This window comes from Polistes fuscatus, unplaced genomic scaffold (genome assembly GCF_010416935.1).
Source record: "Polistes fuscatus isolate 324 unplaced genomic scaffold, CU_Pfus_HIC Scaffold19, whole genome shotgun sequence".
Taxonomy (NCBI): Eukaryota; Metazoa; Arthropoda; class Insecta; order Hymenoptera; family Vespidae; genus Polistes; species Polistes fuscatus.
In genome coordinates, this window is record NW_025113095.1 from 2,642,817 (window position 1) to 2,662,780 (window position 19,964).

A 19,964-nucleotide genomic window follows, 5' to 3' on the forward strand; every position below is an offset into this window, starting at 1 on the left:
TCTATTTAACGTGTCCGATTATTTTTTTCATTTCTTTTCTTTTCTTTTCTTTTTTTTCACCAATTTTTTCAAACGTAAATCTTTTTTTAAAAACGAGTAACATTAACAATTGTAAAATAGGTATACACACGCATCTATTAGGTGGGGGATAAGTTTTAGAAAAGTTTTCTATCCAAATTTGTCTCGTAAATTTTATTTAAAAAAAAAAAAAACAAATATAATAAACTCACTCTAGTATATATTCTCCTTTTTTCTTTTTATATAAGAACATACTCGTTTTTATTGATTAAATTGTTTTGTGTTCTTGTTAGTATACGTAGAAGTAATTCTATTTTAGATGTTGCGAAACGATAAATTATTTTTGTTTTTTTTGTTTTTTTCTCTTAGGGTGGATATGAAAATAAAATATCTTTCCTTGGTACGGAAGAGAGATGCGATATTAATTATATGATAACTTTTTTTACTTGCAAAATCAACCGTAATTATCGCGCATCGACTAATGCCCGAACAAACTATGAAGAGATATTAAAAAAAAGAAAAAAAATGAAGAAGAAGAAGAAGAAGAAGAAGAAGAAAAAGTTGCGACTCCTTGAGGTGTTTGCTCAGATGACATTTTCACCTCTTACGAGCGCAACTGCTTAAACAGGGTAAAACGAATAAGACGACGACGATTACAACAACGAGGAGGCTACTGCACTCCCGTTTTCATTAGTTTTACTTTTTATTTTTGTTACCTTTTTTTTTCCTTTTTTTTTTACTCATAAGTCGAGTTATGGGAAGATACCTTACGATTATTCTCAAATCGAATAAATCGATAAATTTTTATATATATTTTTTTTGTTTGGATTATTTTTTAAAATAGGGCAACGTTTGAAACGAGTTCGTATGCGTTAGTTTCTCAATCAAATGTTTGTTCAAGCTACGAACTGACTCTCTTTTTTTTTATTTCTTTTATTTTCGAAAAGTCATATATTTATCTTGTTATCGAGATATATTCGAAAATTTCCGAAACTTCCTTCCTCCTTCTTCATTCGACGGTTCAATTTTATCTCTACATTACTATCGAGGGTAATACTAAGGAGAAACTCCGAGAATGATAAGAATTTATGATCATATTATACTTTTCGTAAGAGAGCAATCATATAGATTAACATTTAAAATGATTTAACGTTTTATTTAGAAATTTATAAATGCAATAGGAGAAACTCTGTGGATGGAATTTTAATTAAATTTTAAAAAGATATTTCGTGTGATAAAAAACAGAGAGAGAGAGAGACAGAGAGAGAAAGAGAAAGAGAAAAAGAGAGAGTGAGATGGAAAAATACTAGAAATTTATTGTTAACGATTTAATTATTATTACGCGTACGAAGAATATTTGATATCGTCCGTTAAATAATAATAATAATTTATTCTTTCTTGTAAATACGTTAAGTCTAACGACACGAATCTCATCGGATCGTATCATCTTTGAAAAGAAGTCGCGATTGCCTATTATCAGTCGACGATGCGATAACGCGATAACGAATCAATTCGCCTTATTATTATCGCCCAAAATACTCGTTAACGTAATATTCCTTTTTTATTTTTTTTTTTCTTACAAATCGTACGAAAATATTTTCACCTTATAAATATTATCTCCCACATTTGATCGAACGTATTTTATTCGTTTGAAATATTATATATTTTATTTCTTTTCGATGGGAGAGAAAAAAAAAATCAAAAAACGTTAATTTAAAAAAAAAAAAAAAGGAAAAAGAAAAAACTCATTAAGATTAGCTCAAATGGCCGAGGTAAAATAAAATGAGAAATGAATGCTCGTTTATCTATCTCTTTCTCTCTCTCTCTCTCTCTCTCTCTTTATCTTTATCTTTCTCTTTCGCATTCTGTGTTACGTGGCATTGTAACAAAGTTAAATTTATCATAGAAAAATAAAAAAAAATAAAATAGAAAGAAAAACAAAAGTAAATAAACTAACGTAAACATATTGAAAAAAAGGAAATTGTCTCGCGATATTGGCATAGTAAAAAAAAAAAAAGTAAGAAAAACACGAGTAAGATCTTTTCGCGACATGCTTGGCACAAACCCTATTATTATTATATTTTTTTCAACGAATAATTAACGTGATAAACACACCGATCGGGTGGGGGTGGGGGTGGGGTGGGGGAGTGGTGGGTGTTACCATAAATCGATATTATTATATTAAAAAACATCGAGAACGTATCTATTTATCTATCTTTTATGTTAAACAGCTGTTAGATAGAATTGGTTCCTTTCTTGACTTTTTTTTTTTTTGGAGGGGGGGGTCTTGCAAGCACATAATTTTACAATACTACGTACGAAATAACTTGGAATAATCGTCGTCGTCCTCGTGGTCGTGCATTCAATTGAGAATTGCATCGGTTTAACAATGACCAAGAACATAAACACGGGCTCGATTTTACTCATTCTTAAAACAACTCGTATCCGGTGACCACCACCGACCCCTCCCAGTCAGAAAAAAAGTATATTCAGTGTTTTTCTTTCTTTTTTTTTCTTTTTTTTTTTTTTAAATAATCTTATTTCCTTTGCACGCGCATAAGAACAAATTCATCGAATCTCATTTTATTTCCAATAGAAAATTGATTTCTATTCGTTGTCTATAGCTGCAGGGAAAGAAAAAAAGAAAAAAAAAAAGAAAAAAAAAGAAATAGCATCTCTTCTTAAGAGAGATCAATAATTAAAAATACATAAATAAAGTCAAATAAAATAAAATAAAATAAATGTAAATTGTCAAGATAAAACAAAGTTAACGACGAGATATCATAGATCGATGACAAATTTCTTTCTCTTACGATACGAATAATTAGAAGAAGAGTGAGAGAAAAAAAAAAGAGAAAAAAAAAAAAAAAGAAAAGAAAATTTGCAAGATAAAATGGCCCGTAATTAAGACTCTCCGAACTGTAATTCAAATGAGATATAAAATGAAACACAAAATTAGGTCTGGTTTTTTGTCGGTTTCTTTTCTTTTTCTCTTTTTTTTTTTTTTAAGGTGTTTTACCCATGACGATTACATAATCGAAGTAATAGAAGGTCGAACCATCGTAGTAGTAGTCGTCGTCGTAGTCATCATTGTAAATGTGTACGAAAAGAAGCAGACGATAGGCTGGCTGGCTGATCGTAATCCCTCGAAATTTACACATGAAAAGGTAATGCCGTTGATGATGCGACGAAATTCCAGCTGCGTCGTGTCGTGTACACGAGGTCACGAGTTTTTTTTTCTCCTACGATAATACCAATTGCACGACCCACCTTCTTCTTCTTCTTCTTCTTCTTCATTTTCATCTTCGTCTTAGTCTTCGTTTCCTTAGTTTTCCCAATGTTCGTTCAAAGAATCTTCCAAAAGTAAAAGCTCCCCTTAGCTTACCTGATATTATTGGACCATCACCACCACCCTCTCTCTCTTGCTTGATCACTGATTTAAACTTCTCGTTCTCTCGTTTGTTCTTCCCTTCTTTCTTTCTTTCTTTCTTTCTTTTTCCTCTATCTTTCTCTTCGATTGCACGATGATCGAAAAACAAATCGTTCGGTATAATAGTTTGTTAGAAATTTTGATGTAAGATTGTGAAAGAAATCTGATTCAAATGAGACTTCTTTCTTTCTTTTTTTTTTCTTTTAAAGTTTAATTCGAGAGAAAAATAAAAAATACAAAAAGAGAAAGAAGAAGAAGAAGAAGAAAAAAAATAATAATGGATTCACACGAACGAGAACTACTTGACGAAGGTAGAAGAACGAGTGACGTGGACGGGTCTCAGTGTCCGCTCATATACTCTACCTGCGCCGATCTGACGTCACGGGTTTCGTCTCTTATCAGTAGCCAGGAGCGCCAACACCTGTATAACCGAGCACCTGTTAGTTGAAAAACCTTCGAAACCGCGTTGTTCGCAACCGCGCCTGCTCCACAGATCATCCACCCTAAATGTGTTTCTTTCTTTCTTTTTCTTTATTTCTTCTCTCTCTATCTCTCTCTTTCTATTTCTATTCATTTCATTTCTTATCGCAATGAAGATTTCGAATGTTTGATTTTAAAATAGGGTAGAACAGGTAATTTCGGAATAATGAAATAATACCAGGGGTTGGATTTAGAAATGGTCTGTCTGTTAAAGATATCTACGTGAAATGTTTTTCAATTCTTTCACGACGATATCACGGGCTGACTTTATACGATGCGTAACACCTTATCTCGTGTCCTAGTTACATCACTGCTGCTACCCTGATTACCATGCTATATATATATATCTATATACACCTGTGATACCTGTAAGATTGATCGTGATCATTCCAGTGAGATCGTTCAATGATTTCTTATTTAATTCTGAACGATTATTTTGATATGTTGATTCTAATATATTAAGATACGAAGAAACTTTTTCTCCAATCTAACATTCATTTTAAATATGTTTTATTTTACATATAGTATACGATAAATCGTTTTACATTAATTTAAAGTAATTAGTATATTTTTTATTTTTTTTTTAACTTGAGATTTATTTCAATTTAAATCATACGACGAAAGTATTATCGGCTTATTACATATTTTTATAATTTTAATTGAACATTTTGTATCCAAATTATATATCGTTTAATTAAAATTGAATACAATTTTCCAATCACGTTGATAATATTTTCTAATCAAAATTTAAATCATTTCAAGATACATGTGGAAAATAATAATAATAATAATAGTCGTTTTATTTAATTAGTTTTTTCGAATTATATTGATTTTTAATGTGAAATGTGAATTTTGATTAGACGGTAACTGTCGAACGACTTGCAGGCGTTATCGTTGGTTTATTTCTGAAAGAATATAATTAAAATAATTCAATTTATTTGGTATTAATTATCGATTATCGTTAATCTTACTTGCATGCTTCTTGAAAGGTTTTTCTAGCTTGATCTAACATTCGTTTGTATGTTTCTAAATCGGAAGCTTTGTCCTGTTGCACGGTATTTAATCTTGCTTTCAAAGCGAGACATTCCTCTTCGAGTAATTCGAGCCTATTAATTGATAAATAAAATAATTAAAATCGATTCCTCTCCGAATTAAAAAAAAAAAAAAACAAAAAAATCTAACGAAATACTTGAAACGAATTTGTTCGGTATTCGCAAATTCTTCATTCGTTTTCGATCCTGACGTAGATCTGAAATTTTTGATTTTATAAAAACCACTGTCCACTTTTGAAATTCCTGCTCTTTCATTTTCCAATTTTCGAAGTTTCGACTCCAATTTAGCCAATTTGTATCGTTCATTTCTCAGTGATTCCTGTGATGGATAGAATAGATTTGCTTATCTATTTAAAAATATTTAAATTCTTTTTACAGGAAAAAAAAAGAAAGAAAGAAACATATAAATACAGCTAAACTGTTGGCATCGTTTCGTTCCTTGTCCAATCGTCTGTTCAACACGATCACCAATTCCAATAATCTTTCTCGTTCAGCTTCTGCCGCTATAGCTATTGTAACATATTCGTTAGGTTCGTTTAAATTTTTAATCGTACTAGGAGGACTCCTACGATAATTGTTAACAACGTTTCGATCTTCCGTATGTGAATTAATTGTGCGTTGTAGTTTTTGATCTTCCGGTATCATCAGACCATTTCTAAGACGTTCTTAAATAATTAGATATTCATTTGATCGAAGATAAATCAGAGGAAAGAAAAAAAGGGGAAAAAAAAGGAAACAAGAACAAAATAATCCGTATCAAACCTTAATTTGTCTATTTCGATTTCACGTTCGTCGAGTTTTCTCGTCAATCGATCGATCTGTATTTGTGCAGCTTGTAAATCATTTTTAACGTTAATACATTCGCGTTCGATTTTGTCTTCTTTATTTTTTATATCTATCTCACGTTCTTGGTATTTATTTTCAACGGATTTCAGTCGATTCTGATAAAAAGAAATTAGATAAATAATGAAGCATATATAATATGACAATTGATAAATAATTCAATTGATAAACGAACGTTAAGCGTTTCAATCAAATGATCATCGTGAGATCTTTTTTCGTTCAACACGGCTACGTTTGCCTTGGTCCCGTTCAATTCATTTTCGAGTACTTTAATTCTAGCTTTTGAAGCTTCGAGCTTTCTTTTATACGTTTCCAAGGCAACTTCCGCTTGCCTGAGTTCTTTCGCTGAATTTTCTATCTGTTGTCGTCTTTCTTTCTCCGCGTTCCGAAGATTCGCAAGATTCTTACGTTCCGAGGATACTACTTCATTTTTTTTTTATTCGATATCTTTTACATAAAGGTAAAGGAATATGTGTGCGTGAAAATGGTAAAAGTATGGCGTGTATCTTACCAAAGGATCCTTTCAAAGTTCCATCATATTCCGATAATTTATTTTGCAATTCAACAATCTTTTGTTGAAGTATTCGGATTTGTTCAGCTCTTCCACGCCAACCACCCAATTGCGAGGATAATCCAGTTACCGTTACATTATCACCAACTTCCCTGCACAATAACTATCCTTATATTATTTCAAAGATCAATTTTGAAATCTTCTAAACAAAAATCTTACCTTTTGAGCTTTGTTGAAGTCCTGTTTGAGACTCGTGTAAGCGTTCTTAGATTCGTAAAGCTTTGTTTTTACTTGTTGCAACTTATCCGTTAATATTTTCATCTTATCCTCATTCTCCTTCGATAAAGATTGAACATCTCCGGTACCTTTGTCAAGGATACACTATCCTGGATCTCGATTATGTTATTGCAATAAGGATATTTAAAAATTTGTTAAGATTTTTCGATGACACGAACAAAACTCACTGTTACCAGATTCCGATGATTTTTTCGTAAGATTTGTTATCTCTTGTTTTAAATTATCCAATTCGGCTATCTTACTTGCTAAATTATCTTCCAAATGTTTACACTTAGTTTTGAGTACCTCGATTTCAGTAGTCTGTTCTTTACATTTCTTGCTCAATTCTGTGATCTTGATCGTTGCCATTTCGTTAGATTTATCCAAAGTTATTGGCAATTTTGATTTAATAGTAGTACTTTTCTCAGTTATTCGTAGCTTTTCTTCGGTCTCCTCTAACGTACGACGCAAACAACCGTTCTCCGCCGTCAAATCCTATTTTACGAGAAATTTGAGTAGTAATCTCATCATACCTCGTCGTTCAGAGCTACCAAAAATATACATCTCTCTGGTATACGTCTTCTCGTTTGTTGGTTGCAAGCAACCCAGAGTGATACGTTTAAGAGGAATGAATATTATTATTCAACACTTACTCGGATACGATCGCGCAGGTATGTGTTCAATTCGTTGGGAAATATCATTGACTCCGGTAATTTTTCCTTTGAAATGATTTTTTATTTTATTTAGGTTATTTACGAACGAACAATATTGCAATAATTAAAAATTACACAATTGATATAATTAATGTATTATAATTAATTTACTTATTAACTAAATACAATGTATTATATCAGTCAATCTATTGCCGCTTGAAGAGTGTTTCTTTCTATTTATTTTTCTTTTAGTTTATTTTAAAACATTCGTTACCTCGATCATTTCCTTTGGCCACGTCACAATATCTTCAAAATCGTAACTTTCGTTAAAGTTATTTTTATGATCCATATCATTAGTTTCTTTTATATCGGACATATTAAAATATGAAGAATTTTTGTATTTATATTATCAACGATAACGATTAATCGTGATTATATTTTTAGAATATTTTCAATTAACATGGAATGCTATCGCGTACAATAGTTGATCGTTCTAAATTTAATAACAGATTCAGAATCGTATTTCATCGATTGTATCAAATGTATGCTTTTTTTTAACACAGTTTCGTTTGATCTACACAAATTGACGTATGTCAAAACATACGTTTGTTTTGTTTTTTATTTATTTATATTCTTTTATGTATGTATAAAATTAGAAACGTTCAATTCAATAAAAAACAAATCGAACATAATAGATTTGTAATCTTAATCTTTCTCAGATTTTACGATATACGTATATATATATATATATATATATATATATATGATTATTAACTGTAAATTACTGTGAGAAATTAAAAAAGAAAGTTTAACAGGTTGATTGTTATTCAATACAATTAATTGTATTTTTTTTTTTTTCTAATGTAATATGTCTAAGCCTTTGATGATTCTTGATTTTTTTTAAATCCTTTTTTAAACTTGTTTGTTTTTTTGTGACTTCCAGCTAACTTTCCTTGGTCTCTCAGAGCAGCTAATTTTTTATTCTTAGCTGCGATGATTTGTTTTGCATTATCGCGTTTAGAATCAGTGGTGTATTCTACGGTCAACATTCGGTTCTGAAGAATTGAACGATGCAACGATAGTCCTTTCTGTAAAAACAATGGTTGAAATAGTATATTGCATCAAAAAAAAAAAAAAAAGAAAAGGGGGAAAATAAATATACTATCAAAGATTTTACCTCATAATCTTCTTGATTTTCGAGTTCGATATAACAAAATCCTCGAGACTGATTGGAGCCTACTTTCTTAGGTATTCTAACATCAGCTACCGAACTGACTTTTGTTAGAAAATGATTTCTTACTTCATTTGCAGTAATACTAGAAAAAGAACAAAAATATTAAGGAAATGTAAATTAAGTATAATAATTTTGATGATAATTGTAAAGAATTCTGATTTTTACCTGTATGGTATATTGGCAACATAGAGAACGTATCTCTTTTTCTTGGGTGGTTGGTTTTTGTTATTTGCAGTTTCATTCTTCTTTAATTTTTTATCTGCTACTTTTTCTTTGCCTTCTTTTCCTTTTCCTTTTGTTTTTACATTTACATTTTCATTTTCATCATCATTATCATCATCTTCTTCATCTTCATCATCTTCATTTTTTTCATCATCATCACCTTCTTCTTCTTCGTTCTCATCTTCCTCTTCTTCCTCCACTTTCTCATTCTCATCATCATCCTCATCATCATCTTCATTGTCATTCTCGTCGTCATCCTCATCATCATCCTCGTCATCGTCCTCTTTTACTTGTTTCACTTTATTAAGTGGTTTTTTAGATTTAACTTGAATTTTTTTCTTTTGTTCTACTTTAGGCTCTTCCATATCTTCATCTTCATCTTCTTCATCCTCATCCTCATCCTCATCCTCATCCTCATCCTCATCCTCATCCTCATCCTCAATCTCATCCTCATCCTCAACCTCAACATCATCCTCATTCTCATTCTCAACCTCATCCTCATTCTCTTCATCCTCCTCATCCTCATCCTCATCAATTTTTTGTTTAACAATTTTCTGTTCCTTAGACTTCTTCTTATTGGCAGATTTAGCGGTCTGCAATTTTGTATCTTTTCCAACTTTTCCAACTTTCTCCTTGCCTTTTTTACTTGAAACATTCTTCGTAGTATTATCATAAATTACAAGTGTGCGTCCATTAGGTAAAGAAGCACGCTTATATTCTTTACCTTTATTGCTGGTGTCGTTTGATTCTTTTACGGCATTTTTCTTTTGTATTTCCAATATTTTGTTTAAACTAGCTAACTTTTTCTTGGCTGTTTTAGATAACGTGTCTCTACTTTTTAATTCTTTGATTTTTTCTTTTACTTGTTCCATAGTTAATTTAGCTTTCGCGGTTTGCTCATTAGAAAGCGGCTTATTCTTTTCTTTGTTCGCTTTCTTTGATAAAAGTTTGTCCTTTCTCGATATACTCTGTACAATTGGAGCATCATCATCATTTTGACTTTCTTCGTTATCTTTGATTTTGGGAGAAGTTACGTCCTTTTTAGTTTTATTCTTACCCTTTTTATTTTTATTTACGTTAACGTTACTTTGAGCTTTCTTAGTTATTACATTAGTATCAGAAACTACTTCGAGTTTTTGTTTCTTTGGTGGTGATGAAGACAAATCTCTACTATCTGCTTTCTCAGATTTTTCTACCACAGTATTTTCACTGATAGGTCTTTTTTTTAATTTCTTAGTCATGTTTGTTTATTTATAATGAATAAAACTTTTGGTAGAAGTATCTAGAAATAATAGATGAGATGATATTTTTAGCAATAGAATTCGACAAATTTCGAATTAAAATATATACAAAATATAGAAAATTATGCAAAATTATATACATACAAATTAATATTTTAATAATATTAATATTTCGTTAACAATAGTAAATACATAAAAGAAAGAAGAAAAGGAGCCGCTCCATTCTATTAAAAAGAAAATGAATTTAATTTTCACATTTATAAAAACATTATTTTATTGATTTGAAATATATATATGATCAAAGATATAATATAAATTATTTTTATAAAAAGTATACTATTCATTTTATTTATATATTTAATAATAATATAAAATAGACCAGCTTACCGTGTACAAAGTGTGTGGCCAAAAGATGAAAGGTATCTTTCAGTCTTGAGGTTAACCGGAAAATGTGGTATTACTACTAGCGCCATCATTAGAAATTAAAAAAAAAAAATCGTTTCCGGTTACGCATGCCCATTCAGTTTTTCTTACGCGGCAAATGTGCGCACGTGTTTCTTCAATGGCGGGAACGTAAATATTTCAAAATATAAACCTCGTAAAAAACATTTCATTCATCTATGCGTCATATCACTTCATTCATTATTTTTTCTTTTTAATACATATAAAGATATACGATTTTATTCATATATAAGATTTTTATATATATATATATATATATAAGAATTATATTTAATATAAATTTATTTATATAAAATTGTGTAACAAAAAAGATATTTAAATGAATTTTATGAAATGAAAATTCATGTTTATAAGAACATTCTTATTTTATTTTTCACTTATAGAATATGTTGGTAAGATTTTTTTAAAACAAACTGGTACATCCTGTATGTAATAAACAAATATTTTATGTTATTTGAATCATAAAATGGTAATAAATGATATTTAGATAATTGGAAAAATTGTAAAAAAAAAAAAGAAAAAATATATAATATTTTATAAAATATGTTTAAAAAAGAGGGAAACATTCGATGTTACATCAAAGCATTCGATATACACATATGCTAATAGAATAACGAAGCACTTACATGTTTTAATCTAGTTTGAAACATATACACAGATTCGACTACGTGAATTCATGGAATTTGAAAACATTCGTCCGCTCAAATAACATAAAATTATTATATTTCCTTGCAGAGTATAATGACGATAAGGACGAAAAGATCTGCATTACTCATTGTCCAATCCGTTTTCTTCTTGAAATCTTATACTCGTCTTCCTACGTTCCGCATTTTATCCTCGTGAATTACCGAACATTTAGGATTTTCAAATTGACCATTATCATCATCATCATCATCATCATCATCATTATTATACTAATTATTGCTAAGAAAATTTAATTCAATTAGATAATCCGGATTAATTTTCGATTATGATTATTTCTTATTTCTTAAAACATCCTTTTATAATAATTTAACGCAAGCGTAATCGTAATTGCATACACATTACATACACGAATCATTTTTTTTTTTCAATTCATGAAAATTCATATAAATCGGGATTAATTTTCGAGTAAGATTACTTCTTCGTTCTAAAAACATATCTCTTAGAATAATTCAACGCAAACGTGTTCGTTATTGCATACACAATTGTATACACAAATGATTTCTTTTCGAATTTATGAAAATTCGTATGAAAATGAATCAGGTTTTTCAATTTTTTCAATTTCATTTTCGAGTATGATTATTTCTACTTTCTTAAAACATCCCTTAGAATAATTTTAACGCAAGCGCAATCATTATCTTTAGATAAAACAGATAGGTAGAGCTCGTGGTCTTTGGTTGCGTGTGCTTGCCGCAACATGAGGTGGGGTGGTCCGACCCTATTGATCGACCTGGATCCGCAGTTGGTCTTCGAGCTTCGTCACGAATGCGCGTTTTTCCCTTTATTCGAGTTTAGCGTCGTCCCTATGACGTTTTCCAATCTTCGTCTATCATTTTCTCTATCTCCTATTAATTTCATTCTTTATTTCTGTCTATCTCTCTCTCTTTCTTTATTGTTCCTTCTATCTTTCTCTCTCTCTCACTCTCATTCATTTTCTCTCGCACAATTTTATCCATTCATCACTGATTTTTAAACATTTTTCTTCTCGACCGGTTAGATACACATATTTCGTTCATCATTCCTTAAAAGTACAACATTAAGAATACGATGTACGTTTGAAGTTGAATTATGATATCAAACGAACTTATTATCGGAAGAAGAAGAAGAAGGTCCAATTGTTTTTCTATGGAATAGTGAAAAACGTGTGTCCCTTATTGTGATCGACGAGACCATTGGCACGGTAATAGTATCGATAATATGATTATATTTTTTATTCAGATTATCGTTCATTGTTTTTTTTCTTCTTCTTTTTTTTTTCCATTTATATATTTTATTTTGATAGATGATTTTTGTAGTAATCGTAATATGGAGTAATCATGGTGGTGGAGTCTATGTATTATGAAATTTTTCTTTTTTTTTTTTGAGACGTAATTTTTACATATATTTTAAGTCGACCGACTTTTCTAAAGGTTCGTCGATCGAACGAAAAAACGACACTATTTGTTTCCTCGTGATTAAAAAAACGTGAAAATACCGGTGCTCATATATTCAAACAATTGTAAATTAATTTCATTCATTTTTAATAGTAATTATTTTATAATGAACAATTATCTAGGACAATTTGTGTATAGAAAGAATTATGACAGTGATCATCAATATTTAAATTTGTGAATACAAATTATTAATACGATCATTTGTTAAATTATCTTCTCAATCATAAATCAAATATAATAATCATTAAAAAATAAAGAAAAAAAAAGGATAAGAATTTCAATGAAAAATTAATGACCGATCGTTAGATCGAAACACGTGTTTCGTATTAATTTAAAATGAAGATATATTGTTCGTTAAAATTAGTAGGTTACCTTTTATTTCTAAAAAGTAAAAAGAAAATACTTGAATTTTAATTTCCCCATAAACCAATATCACATTGTCCACTTTGACACGTTTGTTCTCACAGATCGGATCGAGTTTGGTTAAAAAAAAAAAATAAAAAATAAAAAAATAAAAAACAAAGGACCGAATTGTTGTTGTTGTTCGATGTACGAGTTCCTTGCAAGAAGGATGAAAACACGAGTGGTTTGCAACAGGCTGCACGAGGAGGTGCATCGAGAAATTCGCGCTTCGTAGCAGTGGAGGAGGAGAAGGACGATCAAATTATTCGTTTAAAATTCTTCTATCTTCATTGTTGTCATCTAAAGACGATTCGATAGAAAAAGAAGAAGAAGAAGATTCGGTTCATTGATTTTCTTATAATACTTCAAGCAGTCACCACTTCGGTTGCTATTTCCAGAGGTAACTTTTTCAATTTATCTAATATTTTTAATGAAATTATTGTTGTATGATGTTAAACAATTCAATTTATCAATCAATGACCAATACGAATTTTGTAATCCAAAATTTCAACTCTCATATTCGATATCTCTTTGGATATACAAATTCTGATATTTGATTACATTCCAAAATCACAAATTTCAATGCAAGATCAGAACTAAAAATAATTGATAATTTTAATCACAAATTTGTCGCACTGTACACTCCTAACTAGTTCAAGATCAAAGTTAAAGTCTCTGAAAAACCCCAAAACAAAAAAAAATGAAAAAGAAAGAAAACAGAATATATAAATTATTCTATACACGAAATCTCACACTCGTTCGACTTGAAACATTGAAAGTGAATATTATTAATTCGTTTCGATGCTTTTCGTTCGATCTAAGCATTCGGTTACGTTGCCAAAATGTTCTCAATGACGTAACCATTCGTAATGCATGCCAATTTATTTTTCATTTGGTATAAAAACAACAAGAACAAAAAAAAAAAAGAAAAATAATTTGGAATTATATGATAAATAATTTCACGTTGCTCGAAAACGTGGATTCCACGTTGATGATGATTCATAAAGCATTCAATTGGATTACAAAAAAATATATCCTCGTTGTCTTTAAGTATGACGTTAGAGAGAAAAAAAAGGTGAATCAGATATTGTCACGTTTCATCTTTCAGTTGGCACACGTTCTCTTTCTCTTTCTAATCTGTCTTTATATTTCTCACTTAAGTTTAACGTAAGTAAAGTATATTAGATGCGTGGTTAGGGTTGCGTCAAGGTTGCGTTTAAAAGACGAACAAAATATCCTTGCAATTTTCTAACAAAATACTACTCGTCGTAATAACATTGTAATTTTGGCAGACGATATTTCGATTGAGATTTGAAGATTAGCGAAAAACGTTGTTGTTGCGTGTGTCCACCTTATATACGATTTATTCCAAATTTATTTATTAAATAGAAAGAAAAAAGAAAGAAAAGAAAATCCCAATAACAATAAGTTTAATTATTTTTAGTTTCGTATCTAATTGATACACCCATCGTACATCCGACAGTCGTCAGAGAAACGAGAAAAAAATCATTGATATCGGCATGACGATATATCGAGTATAACAAGAAAGAAAAACAATTCACCGAAATAATGTGGACGAATCATTTAATTACAGCGGGTGAGTGTTGGAATAAACGAATAATTTATATTCTCTTTTTTTATTTTTTTTTTTTTCGAATAATTTTTACCAACTATATTCCCTTTATATATATTTTTTTTTCTTTTTTATATATATTTATATACATTTATATACATTTTATCTTCTAATCGTGTATAGAAATAATATCGTATCTTTCCTATGCGAAATTTGTGATAATGCAAAAACGTCGAAGTTATTTTTTCTTTTTTCTTTTAGACATATTTTTATACATGTATATGATATTGACGTTTTTAAACAGTATGATGTGTTGTTTCTTTTTTTTTTTATTTATCGTGAAAAATGTATGTCACACTAACCATACAATACACGTATAAGCATATACACATACATACCGTACGTATGAAGTTCCTTTTGTAGTAGAAAATATATAATATGATGTGTATTAGTCGAAAGAGAAAATTGCATCGTTTATATTTACAATAAATTTCTATTTCTTTTGCATTATTTAAAAAATTTTTTTTTCAACGATACGCTTGGAACGAATCGTCAAATTGATTTTTAGTAGTTTAGGACACAAATTTTGTCTATATAATAAATAATAATTTGCGTGTGCGAATAAAAACGATGCACGTTGTTTTTTCTTTTTTTTTTTTTTCGGAAAATAAAACGCACGAGGGAACGAGAAATTATAATATAATCGAACTATGTTGAGACTGAGGGATTGAAAATCTTAATCTTAATTAGACCCTTTGCCTATTTTATTTATTTTTTTTTTTCTGTATTTATTTTTATTGCATTTTCTTAATACGTATTTTATATTTAATTATTGCTCGAAGCTCGTAAATTATTTGAAAATACATACATTGCTAATCGATCTTCTCGTACTTACGTGCCTTGAGAGAGATTATTTTCAAATTGTTCGGAAAGTAATTTCATTAATTTAATAATAACAAGATTTGTTCGTATTTAAAATTTAAAATCTGTTAATTATCAAATTTGATAAATTCTCAACTTTTTTAGTTATTTCAATTTAAATCGTTTGTTGTTAAAATTGTCGATTGATTTGGATATTTAGGAGTAAAGTTTTGGTATCGGTAAATGCGACTAATAAAATTTCTATTAAAAAAAAAAGAAAAAACAAATTTCCACACTTTCCATACGATCAAATATATTTATATATAAATATAGAATTAGAAAATATATTATAACGAGCCGACAGAATCATATTAATGATTAATTTGGAGGTGATCGAGCACACCATTCGGGTGAGTTCGTGAAAAAAACGCAATGATTGAACGAAAATATCGTAGAAAAAGACAATTTTGTTTTAACGCATAGATATATATATATACAAATAGAAATTGTAGATAATTTATTATTATTAATATATCTTACTATTAATAATATATATATATCCAGCAACCGTAGTTGATTTATTTTTTCATTTCGATTACAATTAGACCTTCTGTCTGTCTCTCTCTCTCTTTCTATTTTTTTATTTATTCCTTCTTAATTTTATTATTTATTTTTTCTTCAATATACTTTGAATTTAATTCAGGCATTAGAGCTTGAATATTCGAATTACTTTTAGAAATCCAATACCGGCATGCGTACAATCACTGCGCGCGTGCGCTAGGTACGTAAATGCACAACACACGCACATACACACACACATATACGTGTGTTGTGCGTGTACGTCGGACGTATGTATTGCACTGTTTGAAGAATCAATTATAATCATATATTATTGATTGTAAAAATAATATTTCTAATATTTCTTTTTTTCCTTAAGATTTTTGAATTTACGTCCGACGTTCGAATTTGATCCCAAAAATTCGTCGCAAGGTATCAAAATTAGCACAATACCGTAGTTGACACACATAGTGACGTGAATTAGTGTTAGAAAGTAAAAAAAAAAAAGGAAATAAAATATGTAATAATAAAAAAACATATTTATATATATATACACATTAGAATAAAGTAGTGTAAATTTATTATAGTTAGAGAGCACAGTAATTATATCGTTCACTCACGACGAGGATATTAGATTTTTTTTTTGTTAGTTCTCTAACTATGATCTCGTAGTATAGCGTGTATATGTAGTTTTATTATATTATATATATATTATATGATTTTTAAATTTTGTGTTTGTTTTTTTGTTTGTTTTGTTTTTTAATATCAGCATAATTATTATGTTAATTGCAAATCACAACACCGGGGGCTCTTAGTCGTACGCGTTAGTATTATCTATTTTAATTTTATTTTAATTTTATTTTTTTTTTTTTTATTATCTACTAAGCTGTGTTTGTAGTGGCGTTGTTCGTGTTGTTCATCGTCGTTGCGTTGCGTTGAATACTTTTTCAATTTGTTCACCCTTGTCTATAATAATCCACCCACCCTACCAACCCCAAAAGTCAAAAGTTTGAAAAAATCAGAACGAAAAATACCTGTAAATACTTGATAGAATAAACGTAGGTATCGAAATAGAAATGAATTTTTATTGGAATTTTTTGGATGATGGAAAAAAATCGATCGATCGATTTATTTCAAACTTTTGATCGGTAGTAGTATTCTGTCTTTTTATCTATCTATTTATCTATCTATCTATCTATCTTAAAAAAAAAAAAAAACATTCTCTTTCTAATTCGTCGTGTTATTGCCAAATTCGATAACGTGCCAGAACCGGTTTTTTTTATAAAACAGTGACCGATCTTTCGTTTTCAGCGGCAATTGTACTCGCGGTTGCCAACGTCTCTCATGCGGAGTGCCAGAGTGAGTGATTATGCCACTTTAAATGCCAGCTACTTCGGTGTTACATGACCGCCGTTCGTCACCGTTCTTCGTCAACGGGGACGTTTTCTATTCAACTCGATACGTCCGGTTTTTATGTCTCTTTCATTACGATAAGTCGGCGGAATTTAATGAAAAAGAAAAAAAAAATAAACCAAAAAGAACAAAAATAAAAAACAAACAAACAAATAATAATAATAATTTTAATGATTAACGATAATGAATTTAAACAAAAAAATACGAAAAAAAGAAAGCAAAGAATTATTTCATTTTGATAGGATATTTTATACGAGAGTATTTTATCGAAGAAGAAAAAGAAGAAGAGGAGGAGGAGGAGGAGGAGGAAGATTAATAAATTATAATATTAATAATAATAATAATATAATAATAGGAGTGCACATCTTTTAGCAGGCAGGCTGGACGAGAATCTCATTTGCGATATTTTCATTGATTTATTATTAAATTTTGCTTTTTCTTGTTTTATTTTGAATGATGAATGAGAAGTTGCTTTATCAGCTGATTCATTTTATCATAGAATTATTTTGGTATCTCGTGCTTTATTTATTTATTTAATTTATTTTTTTTTCTTGCTTCATGCTTTGAAACATTTTAAAAACACTGTCGCAGTCATTTTGTTTTTATGCAATTTTTTTTTATGCAAATTTTTTCTATTTTTGTTAATTTTTGTCCTGTACAACTCATTCAAAATATTAATATTAATAATAATAATGATAATATTGCTTTAAATCGAAATGCACGTAATTATTTTGAATCATTCTTGTTCAGCGTGTCCACGTTGCGATTAAATTTCATAAATTTTAATATAACAATAACCAATTATAAAAATATATACTCATACTAATATCGAGTTTGTTCTCGGAAGAAAGAAAAGTTAAAGGGACGTTTTAAGGGTAGCCGAAAAAAAACCCAAAAACAAAGAAAAAGAAATCATCGGTTATTTGATTTTGATTTCGCGTGCGATCTCTTCGTTTTGTTCCCTCATTTGATTAATTTTTGTTGTTGATTTCGTTTGCTTGTTTGTTTGTATTTAAATTCTTTTCTTTTTTTTTTTATTTGCATTTGCAACGATCCCTTACGGTTCGTTAATCGAAGAAGTCGCACGCGCTAAATCCTGCGATATTTGATATTCAAATTTGAATGTTGTATCTTTCGCAGCACGCTCGGTTTATTGCTACGAATGCGATTCTTGGACAGATCTACGATGCAAGGATCCATTCAATTATACAGCATTACCGAGAGATCAGCCACCATTGATGACCTGCAACGGGTGTTGCGTTAAAATGGTCCGCAATGCAAAATCACGTGAGTGATTTCTTTTTTATTTTTTTTTTTTTTTCATTTTACATATATCATACTCCAGTTATTTTTCCCCTCATTTCTTTGCAACGAGCTTGCATAATTTTTAAATGACACTTTACGTATTGTTTTCTCAATTTAAAATAAAATAAAAGCCAAAAATGTATAAAACGCGATCTCCCACCAATATCTTTCAAATTGTAGATCTAATAGCTTCAATTTTGTTCATAATTAAGTATACCGAATCGTTAAATAAGGTATCAAGGGAGAAAGGTTTGTTTGATCCGTAAGTGGGTAGATAAAATCGAGATATAATTTAAATACACTCGAACGAGTATTATAATCTTTCTAACGCTCTACTAATGGATTATCAAATGATCCGTATTAATACGATAAACACCTATGTGTTATTAAAAATAAATTACCTAACTATCTTACCAAACGAACTTAATTAAATATATCACGAAACCTTTTCTGCAAAGTGTTGCTCATATATAAATAAATATTTAAATGAAATATCGATGAAATATATTTATTCATGTACATTGATTTTTCTTAATCGATGTTATTACTACTAATCAAAAACATTTCTCACAAATAACGTATATATTATTTTTTTATAATAAATAAATTGTATTTTTTTTTTCGAATTTACAGCATACGAAAGCGTTAGAAGGACCTGTACATCACAACTACAGATAAACTTATTCATGGTGGACCACGTGTGCATGATGGAAAGTACCGGCACTGGTCACATGTGTTTCTGTGAGGAGGATATGTGCAATCGTGTATCCCCGACCTCGTGTTCGAATCCCAGCCTAATCCTTTTACTCCTAACAACAATATTCTTTCTAAGCTCGAACATTTTAGGAGCCCAAGCTTGCTTTGTAGAACGTTGCAATGGTCACGTCGTATAACACCGACTCGTTGTTCGATCCACTTATTATTATTATTATTATTATTAGAGATCACTGAAAAGGCTCGACCACCCACCTGGCCCCCTCCCCCTAGCCTCCCATCACTCTCCTAACAACTTAACTCTCGTATTTTTTCTTCTTAAATCCTTTTAGAAAAATTATTATTCCCTTACCTTTGAAGGGGGACAAAAAAAAGAAAGAAAGAAAGAAAACAAGAAAAAAAGAAAAGAAAAAAGAAAATAATTCAAATGTAGAAGTTTAACATTTTGCATACAAATTTTCCTTCTCTCTCTATCTCTTTCTATTTCTATTTCTATTTCTATTTCTCTATTCGACTACTTGGAATTTAAAATACATTTTTACATCTATACATTTTTGTTTCTTTTTTCTTGTCAATCTCTT

The 19,964-nt window shown here is 29.7% G+C and overlaps 3 protein-coding genes across 4 annotated transcripts; 1 reads left to right on the forward strand and 2 right to left on the reverse strand.

Moving 5' to 3' along the window:
• Positions 1 to 4,707: 4,707 nt before the first annotated feature.
• On the reverse strand, positions 4,708 to 7,612 carry LOC122515904 (coiled-coil domain-containing protein 13-like). The gene is made up of 10 exons (XM_043633398.1): positions 7,538 to 7,612; positions 6,878 to 7,105; positions 6,554 to 6,715; positions 6,335 to 6,497; positions 5,999 to 6,243; positions 5,743 to 5,921; positions 5,392 to 5,635; positions 5,118 to 5,299; positions 4,900 to 5,034; positions 4,708 to 4,833 (listed from the first exon to the last, which is right to left on the reverse strand). The coding sequence occupies exons 1-10, from the start codon at positions 7,610 to 7,612 to the stop codon at positions 4,785 to 4,787; spliced, it is 1,662 nt and encodes a 553-aa protein (XP_043489333.1). The 3' UTR covers positions 4,708 to 4,784.
• A 1,208-nt stretch (positions 7,613 to 8,820) lies between these two features.
• Positions 8,821 to 10,427, reverse strand: LOC122515905 (nucleolin-like; the record flags this gene model as incomplete). Its single annotated transcript, XM_043633399.1, has 3 exons — positions 10,348 to 10,427; positions 9,181 to 10,001; positions 8,821 to 9,120 (listed from the first exon to the last, which is right to left on the reverse strand). Coding segments are annotated over exons 2-3 (1,080 nt in total), but the record flags the coding sequence as incomplete, so codon positions are not given.
• Positions 10,428 to 11,834: 1,407 nt separating this feature from the next.
• On the forward strand, positions 11,835 to 19,720 carry LOC122515790 (protein quiver). Of its 2 annotated transcripts, XM_043633232.1 has the most exons (7): positions 11,835 to 11,913; positions 12,122 to 12,304; positions 13,025 to 13,359; positions 14,404 to 14,556; positions 17,263 to 17,310; positions 18,505 to 18,651; positions 19,303 to 19,720. In XM_043633232.1, the coding sequence occupies exons 4-7, from the start codon at positions 14,529 to 14,531 to the stop codon at positions 19,560 to 19,562; spliced, it is 483 nt and encodes a 160-aa protein (XP_043489167.1). In that variant the 5' UTR covers positions 11,835 to 11,913; positions 12,122 to 12,304; positions 13,025 to 13,359; positions 14,404 to 14,528; the 3' UTR covers positions 19,563 to 19,720. The 2 variants fall into 2 exon arrangements, with proteins under 2 accessions (XP_043489167.1, XP_043489168.1); XM_043633233.1 differs by lacking the exon at positions 17,263 to 17,310.
• The last annotated feature ends 244 nt before the right edge of the window (positions 19,721 to 19,964 follow it).